General features: G+C 35.7%; 1 protein-coding gene across 2 annotated transcripts in view; it reads right to left on the reverse strand.

Moving 5' to 3' along the window:
* Nucleotides 1–19,555, reverse strand: part of SENP7 (SUMO specific peptidase 7) — a gene marked incomplete at both ends in the record, with an annotated part of 137,074 nt that overhangs the window by 77,110 nt on the left and 40,409 nt on the right. Inside the window, one exon of one of the 2 annotated variants that reach the window (XM_084232254.1) lies at nt 4,928–5,122. The exons of the other annotated variant lie outside the window; for it this stretch is intronic. Coding sequence (XP_084088380.1) covers nt 4,928–5,122 — 195 coding nt within the window. The remainder of the gene's footprint in view (nt 1–4,927; nt 5,123–19,555) is intronic. 2 annotated transcript variants of the gene reach the window in all.

Raw genomic sequence — 19,555 nt, forward strand, 5'->3', positions numbered from 1 at the left:
CAACAGGCATATGAAAAAGTGTTCAACATCCCTTATCATCAGGGAGCTGCAAATCAAAACCACACTGAGATACCAAATTACACCAGTAAGAATGGCACATGTCAAAAAAAACTAGCAACAACAAATGTTGGCAAGGATGTAGTGAAAAAGGAACTCTCCTGCATTGCTGGTGGGAGTGCAAACTGGTCCAACCACTATGGAAAGCTGTCTGGAGGTTCCTCAGTCTACTAAAAATGGAGCTACCATATGACCCGGCAATTCCACTCCTAGGGATCTACCCAAAGGACACAAAAACATTGATTCAAAAGAACACCTGCACCCCTACGTTCACTGCAGCACCATTTACAATAGGTAAAACCTGGAAACAACCCAAATGCCCAAAAATAGATGACTGGATCAAGAAGATGTGCTATATATACACAATGGAATATTATTCAGCGATCAAAAAAGGTAAACTCTTGCCATTTGCAGCAACATGGATGGAGCTAGAAGGAATTATGCTCAGTGAAATAAGCCAGAAGGAAAAAGAAAAATATCAGATGGTTTCACTTATTGCAGGAATATAGGGGAACCAAATCAGTGTTAAAAAATAGTAACAGTACAAAACACAACAAAAAAACCACACCATTATAAATCAGAGACATACTGCAGGAGAGGAAGAGGGAGAGGGATCAGAGGGAAGGAGGGAGGAGCACAGGGGACTGAGGTAATGGTGCACAGGTGCACTGGAGAAGGAAATTCCATGGGGACTACACCTGAGGGGGTGGGAGGAAGCAAATATTGTTTGAAAATGAACAGCAATGTAAATTTTTTTTTTAAAAAAAGAGTTAAAAAGACACTTCTCCAAAGAGGAAATACAAATGGTCAACGGGTATATGAAAAAATGTTCAACATCCCTTTCATCAGGGAAATGCAAATCAAAACTACAATGAGATACCACTTTACACTGTAAGAATGGCCCACATTAAAAAACTGGCAACAATTAATGCTGGAAGAATGCAGAGAAAAAGGAACCCTCTCTTACACTGATGGTGGGAATCCAAAGTAGTCCAACCATTATGGAATGTTGTGTGGCAGTTCCTCAAATTAGTAAAAATGAGCTACTATATGACCCAGCAATTCCACTCCTAGGAATCTACCCAAAGGACACAAAAACATTAATTCAAATGAAACTCGCACTCCTATGTTTATTGCAGCAGTATTTATAATAGCTAAGATATGGAAACAACACAAATGCCCAAAACCAGATGACTAGATCAAGAAGATGTGGTATATATACACAATGAGATACTAGTCATCAATGAAAAAAAAATAAACTCATGTCATTTGTAACAATATGGATAGAGCTAAAAGGGATTTATGCTCAATGAAATAAGTCAGAAGAAAAAAGAAAAATATTGGATGGTTTCACTCACAGGAGGAATCAGGGCACCGAACAAAGTTTCAAAAAAATAAAAAAAGACACAACTTGAAGGCAAACTATAGATATGAGGCATACAGCAGGGGTGGAGGAAGAAGAGGGGTCAAAACAAGAAAGGAGAGCACAAGGGACTATGGTAAGTGTTAATAGGTGATGTGGTGGTGGGAGATTTATGGGGACTACACTTGAGGGAAGAAATCAAATATCTTACAAAAATGAACAACAATATAAGAAAACAAAAATAGTGAGAGTGGGATGCCGCGGACCAGCACAGCAGTAGACGATGAGGCCACCTCAGGGTTGAGAGAAGCGTGCAGGGTGGTCAGGGCATCGGTGAAAGAAATGACAAACAGACACACTTCAAGAGTGAGACAGATAAGGGATTAAAGTTTGTAGTTCTAGAAAGACTGGATAAGATTTTTAGCATTCTTGTAGTGGTTCTTGGTGGTCGTTATCTTTTTGATAAGCTTCTGCCTTTTCAGGGAACTTCCGCTGAACTTCCTCTGCTTCAGGCTGTTCTTACCCCACCCCCCCACCCCCCGCCCCCCCACCCCCCCACCCCCCCACCCTCCGACCGCCCCCCCCCCCCTTGCCCAGCTGGATCTAGGGACCGTGGTGAAAGCCATTCCTAAAGATCACTGGGGGGGGGGGGGTGTTGGGGGGGGGGGGTGTGCAGCAGGTAGGGTTTTGCTGTTCTTCCCCTGCAGGCTGGTTGCCCAGCCGGACCTAGGGCCGGTTAGCCCTAAAGGTCACTGCAGGGGGAGGTGCAGCAGTGGGAGGAAGGAAAGGAAGGGGGAGGGGGAAGGGAGGGAAAGGGAGAGGGAGGGAGGGAGGGAGGGAAGAGGAGGGAGGGAAGGAGAAAGGAAGAAAAGGAGGGAAGAAGGAATAAGGAGTTCCTGTTCACACTTGGTATTTCTATTGTTCCTTAATTTTTCTCATAAAACACAAGATTATTTTTCCTACGTAATTCCATTCAGGTTGCATGTTATAGTTATTAATAGTGATTCTGAACAATAAAGATAGGCTAATTAAGACTTTTCATCTTATATAATAGTTTTCTATATGTATCATCATGTGCACAAATGCTAAGTTTCCAGAGGAAAACTCAGTTTTCAGAGTTACAGCTCCCATCCTTAAACCCACCAATTTATAGTTGTTACTTGACATTATATTTTTATAACAAGAGCTGGCATGTTTGCCATATTCTTTTCAAAACAGAATACCAATCATATCAGGATATCATGACTCCTTCTAAGAAAATTACATATATTCTATTTATTCTTCCTGATTTTGAGAAAGGGAAGCTGGGAGGGGGTTGATTACAATGGAGTCCCATTCTTCAGCCTACCCTGTGTTCATCCTGTATTTCAGTTCTGATGGAACATACCTACTGAAATGATGGTACAGTCATACTTGCAATTACTTCCATGAGTCACTCTGGATTCTCCTCAAAATTAACTCATATTAAAGGAAGAGAGAATTAAGTTTGGTTTAAGGAGTACAGTACTCCTCATTGAACCAACCAGTAATACAGGTATGACTGTAACAACTGCTGTGGTAGCAATGGTAATAGCAAGAGGTAACAATGGCGTCCTCACCATAGAAGACTTCAGTAGTACCAACAATGGCAACATTTGCTTATGGCACTTTTGATATTAGCAGCAATATGAGACACAAAAATAATGACTACATTTATTAATCATCAAGTTTCTTATTATTCCTGTTTTAAAGAAAGAATAAGTAACTTGACCCAAAGAGCATCAGTGTGTTAGTACTGCTAAAATCTGAACCCAGATCTTTACCTGCAAACTCTATGCCTATTTCAAATGTAAGAACCAAAATTACTACAAAGAGAACGAATTTTCAGGACCCCATCAAATACCACCTGGAAATTTCATTACTATTTAAAAAGGATTCGAGGAAAACTAGAGTTCTCATTGAAAACATTTTTAACAATTAGAAATTGTAAATCTATATTTAAATCTTAGTTCCAGGTTGGTAAAAAGTCTGAAAACAGATTACAATTTGAAAGGTTTCATACAATTCTTATAATATTGCTATTTTTCCTAATAACATGAATATGTACTGATGTCTTTTGAATTCCATGGCAACAGTACATCTTAACTTTTTCTATAGAAAGTGTCTTCAATGATGATTTTTATTTGCATGGTATTTCATATACACCAAAAATTGTCCCATGTGAGACTTAAAAGAGCTATCAGTTTTTGAGGCTAAAATGTCATTCAAAATTACTTTTCTTTATATGGTTCAAGAAACCAGAGCTCAAGTTAAATGACATGAAAATCAATCTAATTGCACAAAATTTAACATGTGCTGAGCTAAACTCTAGGTATAAATGTAAATAATACATAATATCCCTCACGGTCTAGCAGAGAAGGCAGAAAATAGAGTCTTCTAATGGAAAAGAAAATGTACTTCTAATATCTAATTATATATTAAACTATTAGTTATATATTAAACTATTTAATTATATATTAAACTATTACTAAACCACCTTAAGGGGGTTGAATCCACTGAATCACTCACAGTTTTTTTCAAGCAAATTCGAAAAGAGACCTTATAAAGTATAAAGTGAAAATTGCACTGATGATTCACTAAATGGAAGCTAGGTGAAAACATAAAATATTTTCCAAAAGGAGAAAAATTCATAAAATGTATAAGTTAATAAGAAATAATCAGTTTATAAAAATAAAATTGTTAGAAACATATGAAATTTGTTACAGTTCTTTAAAACAGTAAGTATACTCTTTAATAAATGTTATTAGGTCTAGAAGAGAAATACAAATCAGAAGTTACCTTCGGGTGGTTTAGCATCAAAAATAAACAATTTAGACTTTATTAATAATTTCTCAGATCAAAATTATTTACTATAATGACTGACAGCAGAACATTTTTTAAAGTTCATGAAAATAAAAGGATAAAAATCTAGTAGTATTTACTGAGAGCCCCTAGATTTTTTGGTCTTATGTATAGTCCCCTCGTGTGCCTCCCCTTGATTTTAAAACAAAAGCAACTACGAGAGCCTGCCTGGTGGCATAAGGGTTAAGTCTCAGTGTGATCACTGTGCCAGGTACAATTCTAGAATATGGATATGGAAAATAACGGAAAAAACAAGATGGAGGGGTTAATGGATAGAAGGATGGACTGACACAACTGGCAAGATGTATGGGTAAGACAGAGGAATAATAGACAGATGTTAGGGGAATGACTTTCAATCATACCAGACAAACAAAGTGAAAACCTGAAATAGGTAACTAAATTTCCATGAAGAGTATGCAGTCATTTTCCCAAAACACAAGTAGAGTGACCAGTAATTTCTAAATCCATTCGCCATGGACTACTGGATACAACCAATATTCCAGTCACAAGGGAAGAAAAGTCATAATAGTCATAAAAGTAAATCTGCCTCGCAGATAGCAATAACTTTATCTGGGGGAAGAACAGAGAAGGGTTCATGAGAATAAAGTAAGTTATCACTAAACATACCTTTCGGAAAAAAAGAAGCTCTTGTGAGGATTTAGATTTTGACAAGATTCTAGGCTGCCATCAGATGATGAAGCAAGCTGTTCTGATTTCAAGTTGTCTGTATCACCCAAACTGGCCTCATTAACAGGTGAGGTCTTTATGTATTTTCTTCCTAACTCCGTTCCCAGGACATTCGTCAATATAACTCTCGGTATCCTGTCACACAAAATAACAAACACTGTACTGTTCTGAAGTCGCTGTGAAAAATATATTCTCGGAAGTTCAATTTTCAAACATTTTCATCTCAGCACAAATAAGCTATTAGAACTACACCACTCTAGAAAATGACCCATACTCAATTTTTGTTAATGAATCCACTCTTTTGTTTCTAGTACTTGTGCTTTATAAATTGGCATTAGCCTGTCACTAAAATGCTTTTCTATTGAATGTTATTGGGGTGCTTAAAATTTTAAACATTTGTCCAAAAATGCTTTCCTTTTCCAACAATTACTAAAAATACAGATAACTACACAACCATTCAAGAAATCTTTATTCTTTCCATTCAACAAAGATCCTTGAAAAGTAATTATACATTTGTAATTAACAAATGAAAAAGTTAAATTAACAAGAAATGCATCATTTAAATTGTGTTTATGAATAAAAACTGCATTTATGATAATGACAGATTTTATAAGTGAAACAACACATATACTGATGGTAATATATATGCTTTATATAATAACATAAGAAAATTCAATGTTTAGAAAATTAAAGTATATTTTTTAATCCAAACTTTTTATTTAATAAAATTTTATTGACTTACCATTGATTTACAAATCTATATGAATTTCAGGGAAGCATCTTCACCTTTATGTGTATAAGCCTGACCTACCATCAAAGTTCTACTGACCTTCCCACTATCAGATCCAAACCCTTCTAGCCTCACTTCTCACTGTCCCTCAACCCTAGCGCCTCTGGTAACAATTGCATTTTTCAGAGTCTAAGAGTTGTATTTATTATGATTTTATTTGGTTATTTATATTCCACGTGTGAGAGAAACCATCTGATAATTATTTTCACTTATTTCATTTAGTATAATCACCTCAAGTTCCATCCACACTGTGACAAAAGGCAAGATACAATCTATTTTAATGACTGAGTAGTATCCCACTGAGTATATATACCACAACTTCTTTTTCTAATCACCCATCAATAGGCATTTAGGTTGTTTCCATGTTTTAGCTATTGTAAATAATGCTGCTATGAACATAGGGGTGCATAAATCTTTTTGAATCTGTGTTTTCATATTCTTCAGGTAAATATTGAGGAGAAGTATTTCTGGGTCACATGGTAGTTCCATTTTTAGATTTTTAAGGAGTATCTATACTGTTTACCACTATAGGTACACCAATTTAGATTCCCGCAAATAACAAACAGAGTTCCTTTTTCACTGCACCCTCAACAACACATTTTTTCCAGTCTTTATTATACAGGCCATTCTCACAGGTGTGAGGTGCTATTTCATTGTGGTTTTGGTTTAATTTCCCTTATAATAAGTGAATTTGAGCATTTTTTTTTATGTGCTCCACAGTCATCTACATATATTCTTTGGAGAAGTGTCTTTAATTCCTCTGTCCATTTTTTTTTAAATTAAAACTTTTTAAAATTGGTGGGATTCATATTACATGTACTATATAAGCCTGGTGTCTTCTTAAACAGAATAATATCTTTTCTTGTTTAGACAGTTGTTATTATGAACAACTGATATACTTTACCATACTACAATGATGCCCTCAAAGTTATTATTTGATTCTGAATTGACTGGCCCAAGCCAAATTATTGTGATTCCTAAAATTCTTTTTACTATATTTTTTAGCTTTTCCTATCTTCTCTTCATCAGATACCCCTTTAACTATTATTGATATGTCTCTAGGAGCACTTTAATGCCTTTTTGTGAAAGATGATAGATACCACTTTTTTTAAAAGGGTCAGTAGTTTTAAGTAAAAAGCGGGAGCTTTACTGTACTTTGTTATATTTGCTGTAGTACTTAGAAGTACTCTGTTTAGGCATTATGTTCTTTTCACTATGTACCAGACAGCACAGAATTTTAGATCCTAGCAGAATGTTAAAATAATTAAGTCTTCTATTTAATTTAATTGTGAAGAACCCAAAGTTCAAAAACAGTTAAATGACTTGCCCAAATATAGGTAACTCTTAATAGTAGAAGAATTTGGGTCTATTATGACTTGTTTTTTTAATTTTATTGTATTACACTATATTTTCAATACTAATTTGCCAGAAGTCAGACAACTGAGCTTTTCCATAGACACTTCAGGAAACACTTAAAAATTCCTATTTCCAGCACAACCAACAGAAAAAATATGATTAAGTAGTATCTATGCTCTAAAAAGAAAGGTCATTGCTGAATATAACTCCCTGAACTCAGGATTTGAGAAAAGAAAGAAAGGAAAGGACTCTATTCAATATTCTCCTTTTTGTGTATTTAATGCCTAACATGTTCCTCTTTAAAAATCCTGGATTTAAGCAACATGGATGGCGCTGGAAGGGATCATGCTCAGCAAAATGAGCCAAAAAGAAAAAGAAAAATACCGGATGGTCTCACTCATAGCAGGAATCTAGAAAACTTAAATAAGGGACCAGGAAAATGAATAACTATAAGAAAGTGAAAATCAAAATCAACAAAAAACTATGAACCAGAGACACTTTTGGGGGGGTGAGGGGCGGGAGGGGAGAGATTGGGGTCAGAATGGGTGGGTTGCAATTGTATGGGGAATACAAAAATAAAATTTATTATTAAAAAAAAATCCTGGATTTAACATGAACAAAAGAATGAATCTAGACCACTACCTCACACCATGCACAAAAATCAACTCAAAATGTAAAAAGATCTGGACATAAGACCTGAAACCATAAAATATATAGAAGAATATAGGTAAAGCATTACAAGACATATATCTCAGTAACATCTTTAAAGACTCATCACCCAAAGCAAAGAAACTCTAGGAAAAGATAAACACCTGGGATTGCATCAAACTGAAAAGTTTCTGTACAGCAAAAGAGACATTAGCCAAAAGAGAGAGACACCCCAATGACTGGGAAAAAAATCTTTGCTTTCCAGTCAACTGATAGGGGACTGATCACAAAGATATTCAAAGAACTCACAGGACTCAACAAAAGCAAAGTAAACAATGTAGTCAAGAAGTAACCAGAAGAACTTAGAAGACATTTCTCCAAAAAGGTAATGCAAATGGCCAATAGGCATATGAAAAAATATTCAACATGCCTCATCATCAGGGAAATGCAAATCAAAACCACAATGAGATACCAACTTACACCAGTAAGAATAGCACATTTCAAAAAAACTAGCAACAAATGTTGACACGGATGTGGTGAAAAGGGAACTCTCCTACATTTGCTGGTGGGAATGCAAACTGGTCCAACCACAACGGAAAGCTGTCTGGAGGTTCCTCAGTCTACTATAAACGGAGCTACCATATGACCCAGCAATTCCACTCTTAGGGATCTATCCAAAGAACACAAAAACATTGATTCAAAAGAATACCTGTACCCCTATGTTTACTGCAGCACTTTTTAAAATAGGTAAAACCTGGAAACAACCCAAGTGCCCAAAAATAAACGACTGGATCAAGATGATGTGGTATATATACACAATGGAATACTATTCAGCAATCAAAAAAGACAAACTAATGCCATTCGCAGCAACATGGATGGAGCTAGAAGGAATTATGCTCAGTGAAATAAGCCAGAAGGAAAAAGAAAAATATCGGATGGTTTCACTTATAGGAGGAATATAGGGGAAATATAGGGGAATATAAGACAGCAAGGGGAAAAAATAGTAACTATACAAAACAAAACAAAAACAAACAATTATAAACCAGAGACATCCTGCAGGGGAGGGGGAGGGAGAGGGATCAGAAGAAGAGAGGGAGAAGCATACGGGACTGTGTGATAGTGCTCGAATTGGTGGAGGAAATTCTATGGGGATTATACCTGAGGGAGGAAAAAAAGCAAACATTTTTTAAAAATGAACAATGATGTAAAATATATATAAATAAATAAATTAAAAAAATAAAAATCCTGGATTTGCTGGGGACAAAACAGGACAAGTAAGGAGTCTCAAGAAATCTTTTACCTTAACTCATAACTAGGAATTATTATGAAATGAATTACTAAAGGGTCCTCCCTGGTGGCACAGGGGTTAAAGACACAGTGCTGTCAAGCAACCACCAACCACTGCAACATGAATTCGATCCCAGTCAGGGAGCTAACCCACACGGTGCAGCAGACCTCTCCTGTCTTGCCTGCTGCTCCCCTCAGTAGTGTATTTCAGTATATCTGCCTGTTCTGCTTCCCACTCTGTCTCTGATGAATCCTCTCACCCCCCACACTTCTGGCCTACACCTGAGTTCTTGTATGTATAAATAGATAAATCTTTAAAAAAAAAAAAAAAAGAAATGCATTACTAAAGAAAACTCAACTGTGGTTCTCGGTACTTCAAGAAAAATTAGTAATGTTAGCAGAAAGAATTTTTTCAGGTTATTTTATAGATAAATATTTTATAAGAAATATAATTTTATCTATTTTTAAGATGAGAAAATCTGATCTATTAGATCAGATGTTTTTTATGGTCCCTATCATTACTGAATTCTAAAATCTGGCTTACAAAAATAAAGTACAAAAACTGTAGAATTTAAGTAAAGAAAAAATTTGGGAAATGACAGATCAAAGAAATGACAGCTGTCATTTAGTTTCTCTATTTAAAAGTCTGGCTATAGTACGTTTAAGTATGTGTTTAAATGTTAAGTCCCTAGCATTCAAAAAAGATAAACACATGCAATTTGCAGCAACATGGATGGCGCTGGAAGGGATCATGCTCAGCGAAATAAGCCAAAAAGAAAAAGAAAAATACCGGATGGTCTCACTCATAGCAGGAATCTAGAAAACTTAAATAAGGGACCAGGAAAATGAATAACTATAAGAAAGTGAAAATCAAAATCAACAAAAAACTATGAACCAGAGACACTTTTAGGGGGGCGGGGGTGGGAAGGGAGGGATTGGGGTCAGAATGGGGGGGCTGCAATTGTATGGGGAATATAACAATAAAATTTATAAAAAAAAATAAATAAAAAAAAAAATAAATGTTAAGTCCCTAAAAATGAAATGCATATATATATATATATATATATATATATATACATACATACACACATACACACACACACATATATACACACATAGGTATAAAGTTATATTCCCAAAATTAATTTTGCAAATAAATGGCAAATCATGAAATCTGATTTTAAAAGTAAAAGTGCTGTCTCTCCAAATAGGGGAGTTGGAGTTCATAGAAGATTTGTCCTATACAAAATGTTAAAGAAAAAAATCAACAAAGACAAAGTATTTATCAGGAAAATTTTTAAATGTTAGAATTCTTATCTGAATAAGTGATGATCATCCTATTTTTGTATGATTTGTTTTGCTGCTAGATTTTGAAGAAAGAAAAAGCAAATAACCTTAGAGAATAAATGAGACCTTTAAATGTTAAGCAAATAGCTAAAAGTCTTTCCTAGAAGAGAAAAATTTCAAGATTCACCTAAAAACCATTTAAAAAGATCATATTTCAAGCTATGTAGAACCTACATTTCTAAAGCACCAGTATCTAGAGGACTTTTGAGCTATCAGAAGTTTAAAGGAACCATCTCGCCATGCCAGCCATGGTATATCTTTCAATTAAAGAGTACTGTATTACTATGTGAACAAATGCCATAAGGAAAAAAACTAAAGATTAAATAGAATATTTAAAAGTTAATAAACTAAATTATCACATAAAATGTGTAATAAGGGACAATTCCTACTTTGCTTATAAAAAAAAAATTTAAGTTCTTAAAAGAGTGAAAAGCAGTATGGCACAAAGGTTAAGAGCAAGAACTCCAGAGTCAGACAAACACAGGGTCCGATTCTGATTTCAGCACCTTATAACTATATAACCTTGGACAAAGCACTTACCATAATTTATGGCTCTTAGCATTGATCTCCTCATCTCTAAAATGGGAAGAATAATATCTACCTTACAAAGCTGTTGACATTAAATGAGATAATAGATGTAAAGCAGTTAGCACAATTCCTCACATAGCAAGTACATAATAAATGGAAACTCACTTTGTGTGACAGTCTCAAAATACAAATCTATAAAGTGAAGACTAATTTCATAATACCTAGGCTGTCTTTCGGATGAAACTATACAAATTAGTACTACTGTGGAAACTCTAGAGCTAGCCAATATTTCAAAAGATTCTGAATTTTCACAGGAAATATACAAATATTAGTATCTCTCATACTACAACTTGAAAGACCAAAAACTGTACTTTCATAACATTTATCCAATTTTTCCCAAATATGTAAACAACATCTGTAATTAAAATAAATTTTCTTAACTTTACTTACTAGTATTATAAAATCACACTTCAAAATGTAATGATACAGTAGTCTCCCCGCACCCCATCCATGGTTTTGCTTTTAGCAGTTGCAGTTACCATGGTTAATTGTAATCTGAAAATATTACATACAAGAAGATAGTTTGAGAGAGACAGAAAACATTCACTAAACTTTTATCATAATTATTCTATTTTATTATTAGTTATAACAAACTTCTTACTGTGCCCAATTTATAAATTAAACTTTATCATAGGTATGTATGTAAAGAAAAAATAAAGAGAGTTAAGTACTATCCATGATTTCAGACATCCACTGAAGACTCAGAAAGTAAGTCTAAGCTAAACCAAAGAAAAAACAAATTTTGTAAGTGGATGAAGCATAAGCAATGTGATTAACTGATTGTACCTCTGCATAATTATTCTGACTCAAGTTTCCCAATTATAAATTGTGGATTCTTTCTCTATTTAAGTAGCAAAAATTCAAATAATGTAACAAATTGGGGGAAATTTTGAAAAACTGATGAGTTGTTAATATACACTTGGTGACAAGCAAATTTTTGAAGAAATGGGAGGAACCCTTGTTAAAAGATAGTTATATGAGGGAGTAAAGCTATAATATAACAAGCAAAAATCAGAAGGAGAAATACAAATATCATGTTTTCACTTATATGGAATATAGAGAAACAAAGCAAGAGAATGGACAGAACCAGATCAAAGCCAAAACCTAGAAACCTGACTCTAGAATTCAGACTACCAGATGGGGAGGGTGGAGGTTGGGGCGCAAGGTATGGAGGGTTCCCAATGGACTATAGGAGAGGACTATGGTATCTAGTGGCATCTGAGGCATCTAGTGTCGTATATTAACATTTTCTCAATTAAAAATACAATTAAAAATATATAACAAGCAGGCCTCCCCGGTGGCGCAGCGGTTGAGCGCTGGGTTGCGAACGAAGCTGCCCACAGCCTCTGCAGCGACGGTTGGATCCCCGGCTGCTCCCCGGCCACAGGAGGAGGGTCCCACATGGCGCGCAGACCTCTCCTGCCACTTGCTGCTCCCCTCAGCAGTGTACCTCCGTCCTTCTGCCTGTTCTGCTCCCCGCTCTGGCTCTGGTGAATTCTCTCACCCTCCCGCGCTTCTGACTGTGCCCAGTGCTTGTATAGAAAAATAAATTAATTTAAAAAAAAAATATATATATATATAAAACAAGCAAAAAAAAAAAAAAACAAATTGAGTTTCCACTGCTGTGACTTACATGAATGTCTTTCTAAAACTTGCTATATGATATTTAAATAGGGCTTTATAAACTCATTCTTATTCCAGAGGATACAATCTAAATCAGTTTCCAGAACTATGTAGAAAAAAATTAATTTGAAAAATTAAGTTTTTGTAACTTTCTTTAAAAGATTCAGTTTTTTTCTAAATTTGCTCTTTTCTTTTACTAAGCTAAATTTTAAGTGACCAAGCTTTCATTCAACAAAAATATTAATGGTTTAAAGAAATCTTAAGATAATAGTAATACTGTAATATCTAAAAATCTCTCATCCCAATAGACAAATAAGAAATTTTTAAAACTCCAAACACATGTAGATTGAAGAAAAAAATAATAAATAAAATTCCCATGCAGGGAATTTTCAGAAACAGGAACTAATTTTTCTTAATGGAATCTAGGTATGCCATATCCACATTTCTCTAACAATCTCAAGTGCCAATTGACAAAACTAGGAAAGTGGTTTTACCTTCTCAAAAGCCTTCTATATGTGTCTCACTAGGTACCCTTCCTATCTAGCCTACTGATGAAAGTTTATAAATGTCCAAAAATTTTCCCCAAGGAAAACAGATTTGGATCACATACGGAGATAAAACCTTCACTTAAATACTGTCTGCTTACTTATAAAGGAATTTGATGGGCCTCCCCTGGTGGAACAGAGGGTGAGCGCTGGGCTGTGAGGCTGCCCGCAACCTCTGCAGTGCCGGTTTGTTCCCTGGATGCTGGTGAGGGTCCCACAAAAAAATAAATTAATTAAAAATAAATTAAAAATAAATAAATATATAAAGGAATTTGAACATTCTATATGATTTGATATCGCGAAGACTCTTGATGTTTTTCTTCGTTATTTAACAGGACTGATTTGAATTGTATAATTTTTCTGAGGATTTTGTTCTCAATCTGTTGCAGAAATTAAAAGGCTAAATTGTCCTTACCTAAATAGCAACATACTTAGATCACTACCTACAGACCTCAGAATGCAAATAAAATTTCTAACAAAATGCCCCTTCTGGGATTTAATGTTTAATTTTTTGTTTACTCAATAGTTAAGCTTTAAGGTAAATTTAAGTACAAATATAAAAACTTTCCCTTTCCTCTTTCTAAAATAGTACAGTCTGAGTAGATAAGAAAGAAAAAAAGACAAAAATCTCAAGTTAAGCAAAGACTGAAGAAAGTAAGTCTCCTACTCCAGAGAGCAACTGCCAAAGGAAAACATCTATTCAAAGATATATCCTAAAAATTCTGCAATTTTCTTATTTGAAACTTATCTCCTTTCCCTGATTGTCACAAAATCACAGAGCAAATAACTGGCTGTGATGGAGGAAAATGCATTACAGAATCTGGAGATGTAACTCTTCTGAGAATCAGTCTCTTTCTTGTACTCTGTAAGTATTTATTGAGCACTTACTATGCTCAGCACTAGTAATAGAAGAAAAATAAAATGTAGTCCTTGCCCTCATGAAGTTTCTAACAGGGGAGACAGAGAAATTAAAAATCACAATATACTGTAATGGGCACTACATATATGAACAGGCTGCTTAGACAAAGAAAGGGATCAAATGCAGATATGCGGGGGAGGGGGAGAAGAAGGAGGTAGAATCAAGAAAAGATTACCAAGAAGATGGCACATGAGCTCACTTTTAAAGACCAACATAAGTCAATGAAAGGGAAAAGGATAATCATCTCTATGATAAGAGAATAAACAGAATGAGCTCAGAGGTATAAAACAGCATGATCTATTCAATGAGCTAAGAGTCCCCTAAGTCTAAGGTACAATATGATGTGGAGGAGCAGACTCTTAGAGATAAGCAAAGATATGATCATTAAGGACCTAGCACACCAAACTAAGAAGTTTGGACTTTGTCCCCAAGGTTATGTGGAATCATGGAAAGATGAGAATGACAGGTAACACCTGCCTTTCAGACTGACTACTATAAGGAAATAAGCAAGAAAAAGATTATGCATAGGAAGTCCAATGAAGTTAACATTGCAGTTATAAAGGCATAGAATTATTGTGGTTTGAAATGAAACAGTGGCAATGTAGAGGTCATTCCAAGGCAGATTTAGGAGGTAAAAATAAACTAAACATGATAAATGACTGGATATAAGAAATAAAAAAGAAAGAGGAGTCAGTATAATTCCTACTATAATTTGAATGTATAGAAGAGTCATAAACTCAGACTGGAAGGGATACAGAAATAGGAACAATACTGAGAACAGGGATAGTTATGTTAACTTTGGAACAAGTTTAGGATATCTGGAGCTCAGTCACCCCAGAAATTGAACACAAAAAGAAAAAAAAAAGTAAAAACCAAATCAGAATCTTATTAGAACTTTTTAATACATATTATATTCATATTTCACAAACATATCCTCTAACTGCTATAATTCCCGGTGAGAAAAACAATTCTTTTGAAAGAACGGAACAGGAGCCTCCCTGTTGGTGCAGGGCTTAAAGTCTCAGCACTATCAAGCTATCGCCAGCCACTGTGGCATGCTTTGGATCCCTGGCCAGGGAGGTGACCCACATGGCACAGTAGACCTCTCCTGTCTTGCCTGCTGCTCCCCTCAGCAGTGTATTTCAGTGGATCTGCCTGTTCTGCTCCCCACTCTGTCTCTGGTGAATCCTCTCACACACTCCACACCTCCGGCCTACACCCCAGTTCTTGTATGCATAAATAAAATAAATCTTTAAAAAAAATTAAAGAATGGAACATTATACTTCTAATCACACTGTTCTAATTGAAAAAGGACAGTCAAAAGTTGCAGACTGATAAGCTAGTTGCCATTGGAGAGCTAAAGCCTCTTTTCAAGAGTGAAAGGAATTAGAAGGGCCATTGCTTTATCCAGTCACTTTATTTATATCTAACAGCAAAATGAGGGAAAAGTTCCCCTATACTAAAGAGGAGAAACATTAGATCTAGCAGAATAAGAGCAAAGTTTCATAAATTACTGAAGCTAAGTTGTTTGACCTTAAGTCTTAGTATGTTTTATAAAGTTAAGTTCACATCAGGTATGACCTAGTAAAAAAGTTCATGTTAAACTTAGCTTCTGATATTTTGCCCCCTTTTTTTTTAAGATTTTATTTATTTAGGCCTCCCCAGTGGCGCAGCGGTTGAGCGCTGGGTTGCGAAGCTGCCTGCAGCCTCTGCAGCGCCGGTTCGATCCCCGTCTGCTCCCCAGCCACCAGAAGAGGGTCCGACACGGCGCGCAGACCTCTCCTGCCGCCCGATGCTCCCCTCAGCAGTGTACTTCGGTCCTTCTGCCTGCTCTGCTCCCCGCTCTGGCTCTGGTGAATTCTCTCACCCTCCCGCGCTTCTGACTGTACCCAGTGCTTGTATAAATAAATAAATAAACAAATAAATCTTTAAAAAAAAAAGATTTTATTTATTTATGCGTACAAGATCTGGGGTACAGGCCAGAGATGCAGGGAGGTGAGAGGATCCACCAGGGACAAATTGGGCAACAGAACAGGCATACTTACCGAAGCACACTGCTGAGGGGAGCAGCGGGTGAGCCAGGAGAGGTCTGCTGTTGCTGTGTGGGTTGGCAGGGGATCAAACTCGTGCTGCAGAGGCAGCAGATTGCCCCATAGTGCAGTGCTTAACCCCTTGAGCCATGAGGGAAGCCTATTTTGCCCTTTAAAAAAAAAAAGTGTGCATTTTGAAAGTTGAGTTTGAACTTTTAATAAGCAGGCAAAGATTCCTAATTTTATACTTCAAATAAATGACTGCAAAAATCAACACAAAGTAATTTACCCTGAATTTAATTTCAAAAACCTATTCCTGAGAAAAATCTAACAATGGAGGCCATACAAATGAGTTATACAAAAGAAACTAAAGCAAACACTTTGCCCCTCACTTACTATGTTAAAGATTAGCAGTAGTGTAACAAAATTATACTAGATTTGCAGAGACATACTGCAGAGGAGGAGGAGGAAGAGGGATCACAAGGAGGGAGGGAGGGAGGGAGGGAGTGAGGGAGAGAGGGAGGAGCACAGGGGACTGTGGTGATGGTGCACAGGTGCATTGGTGAAGGAAATTCTATGGTGACTACACCTGAGGGGGTGGGGGAAAGCAAATATTGTTTAAAAATGAACAATGATGTAAAAAATAAAAAATTAATTAAAAAATTATACTAGATTTAGAAAACTGACACCTCACCATCACAATTTTCCAAATACTTCATAATCATAGAAACTCCAAAATATAACTCAAGATTTTCAATAGAAACAGCATGTGGCAGTAGAAAAATTAAAGGCAAAAATGCTTTGCATAATTATTGGGACTATTATTAAAATTAAAAATTCCATGGCAATTATGTGAGAAAGTTAGTTTCTTGTTATTAATGCACACTGATTACTTGAATTATTTCCAGATATTCTTAAGAAATTTTTTTTAATATTTATTTATTTATTTACTTATTTATTTATTGTACAGAGAACTGTGGCGTAGGTCAAAGAGGCAGGGGGTGAGAGGATTCACCAGAGACAGAATGGGGAACAAAACAGGCAGATCCACTGAAATACACTGTTAAGGGGAGCAGCAGATGAGAACAGGAGAGATATCCTGCTCCATGTGGGTTAGCTCCCTGGTTGGGGATTGAACTCAGGCCATAGGGGTGATAGTGCTGAGGCCCACCAGGGAGGTCCTCTTAAGAAATTCTTAAGAAAAGAATCCTAAAACATCTACAGTCCAAAACAAAAGTTTTGATAAAAAAATACAACTAACTTTTTTAAAGAGCAGATAATCACATAAAGCAAAATCACTTATAAAATAAATGGTCAAGGAGTTCTATCACATCATCTCTTCTTGGAAGTATCCAAGGGGATGTCTAATGTCTGCTGACCTTTCTCTAGTTTGATTGAATTATTTTTCATGAACATACTATCATTAACAATAGTATAAAATCATAAGGTATATTTACAGTATTAAAAAACTATGACATCCCTTTATTTACAATGACCTTTTCTAAATAAAATACTGTGGGAATGGTCAGGAAATTAAGACTTGGAAATGAGTGAAAGGTATATGTTTCTTTAGGAAAAACACTTCCATTTTCCTACACTCTAAATACTATTATGCTAAAGCATGACAACAGACATAAGTTATATTCATGGTAGCTAGTTTTCAGAATGATCATGTCAGTTCATTCAAAATTAGCAAGAAATCTACATTAGTTGGCATATTTATCTAAATTTCAGTAAAAATAATAGCTATTTAAAATTAAACCTTTAAGCAGTGCCTTAACAGTACCAAAGGAAGATTATGTCTAGTAGTATATCTGAAAAAAGGCATTTATTTCATAATAGATAACTCCATATTAAAATTTTATATAATACTTTATATAAACCATACTCCTTAACAAGGCACTTTTCGCCCTATTCATGCTTAAAGCTGCTGGCTCTATCTATTTCCATTATTTTAAAATTTATTTTATTTTTATATTCCCCATACAATTGCAACCCACCCATTCTGACCCCAATCCCTCCCCTCCCACCCCCCACACCCCAAAAAGTGTCTATGGTTCATAGTTTTTTGTTGATTTTGATTTTCACTTTCTTATAGTTATTCATTTTCCTGGTCCCTTATTTAAGTTTTCTAGATTCCTGTTATGAGTGAGACCATCCGGTATTTTTCTTTCTCTTTTTGGCTTATTTCACTGAGCATGATCCTTTCCAGTGCCATCCATGTTGCTGCAAATTGCATGTGTTTATCTTTTTTGAATGCTGAGTAATATTCCATGGTATATATGTACCACATCTTCTTGATCCAGTCATCTATTTTTTGGGCATTTGGGCTATTTCCAAAGCTTAGCTATTGTAAACAGTGCTGCTATAAACATAGGGGTGCAGGTGCTCTTTGGAATTGATGTTTCTGTGTCCTTTGGGTAAATACCTGGGAGTGGAATTGCTGGATCATATGGAAGCTCTATGTTTAGTAGGTCCAGAAATCTCCACACAGCTCTCCATAGTGGTTGGACCAGTTTGCACTCCCACCAAGAGTGCAGGAGAGTTCCTTTTTCTCCACAACCTCGCCAACATTTGTTGTTGCTAGTTTTTTAATATGTGCCATTCTCACTGGTATAAGATGGTTTCTCATGGTAGTTTTGATTTGCATTTCCCTGATTACAAGTGATGTTGAACATTTTTTCATATGCCTGTTGGCCATTTGCATTTCCTCTTCAGAGAAGTTTATTTTTAGCTCTTCTGCCCATTTTTTGACTGGGTTATTTTCTTTGTTGTTGTTGAGTCTCATCAGCTCCTTGCAGATTTTTGTGATCAGTCCTTTATCATTAGTGTTGGGTGCAAAAATGTTCTCCCAGTCTGTGGGGTTTCTCTTTATTTTTGTTATTGTCTCTTTTGCTGTGCAGAAGCTCTTTAATTTGATGTAGTCCCAGCTGTTTATCTTTGCCTTCACTATCACTGCTTTGGGTGATGTGTCTGTAAAGATGTCTTTGATGTGCAAATCACGTAGTGTTTCGCCTATATTTCCTTCTATATATTTTATGGTTTCAGGTCTTATGTCTAGTTCTTTAATCCATTTTGAGTTGATTTTTGTGTATGGTGTGAGGTAGTGGTCAAGCTTCATTCTTTTGCATGTAGAGACCCAGTTTTCCCAGCACCATTTATTGAACAGACTTTCTTTGCTCCAATGCATATTCTTTGCTCCTTTGTCAAAGATTAGTTGACCATAAATCTGTGGGTTTATTTCTGGATTTTCTATTCGATTCCATTGGTCTGTATGTCTGTTCTTGTTCCAATACCATGCAGTTTTGATGATTATGGCTTTGTAGTATAGTTTGAAGTCTGGGAGTGTGATGCCTCTATTCCCTTCTTTCTTTTTCAGGAAAGCTTTGGCAATTCGGGGTTTTTTTGTGATTCCATATGAATTTCATCAATAAT

This window comes from Talpa europaea (assembly GCF_964194135.1).
Source record: "Talpa europaea genome assembly, chromosome: 4".
Classification (NCBI taxonomy): domain Eukaryota; kingdom Metazoa; phylum Chordata; class Mammalia; order Eulipotyphla; family Talpidae; genus Talpa; species Talpa europaea.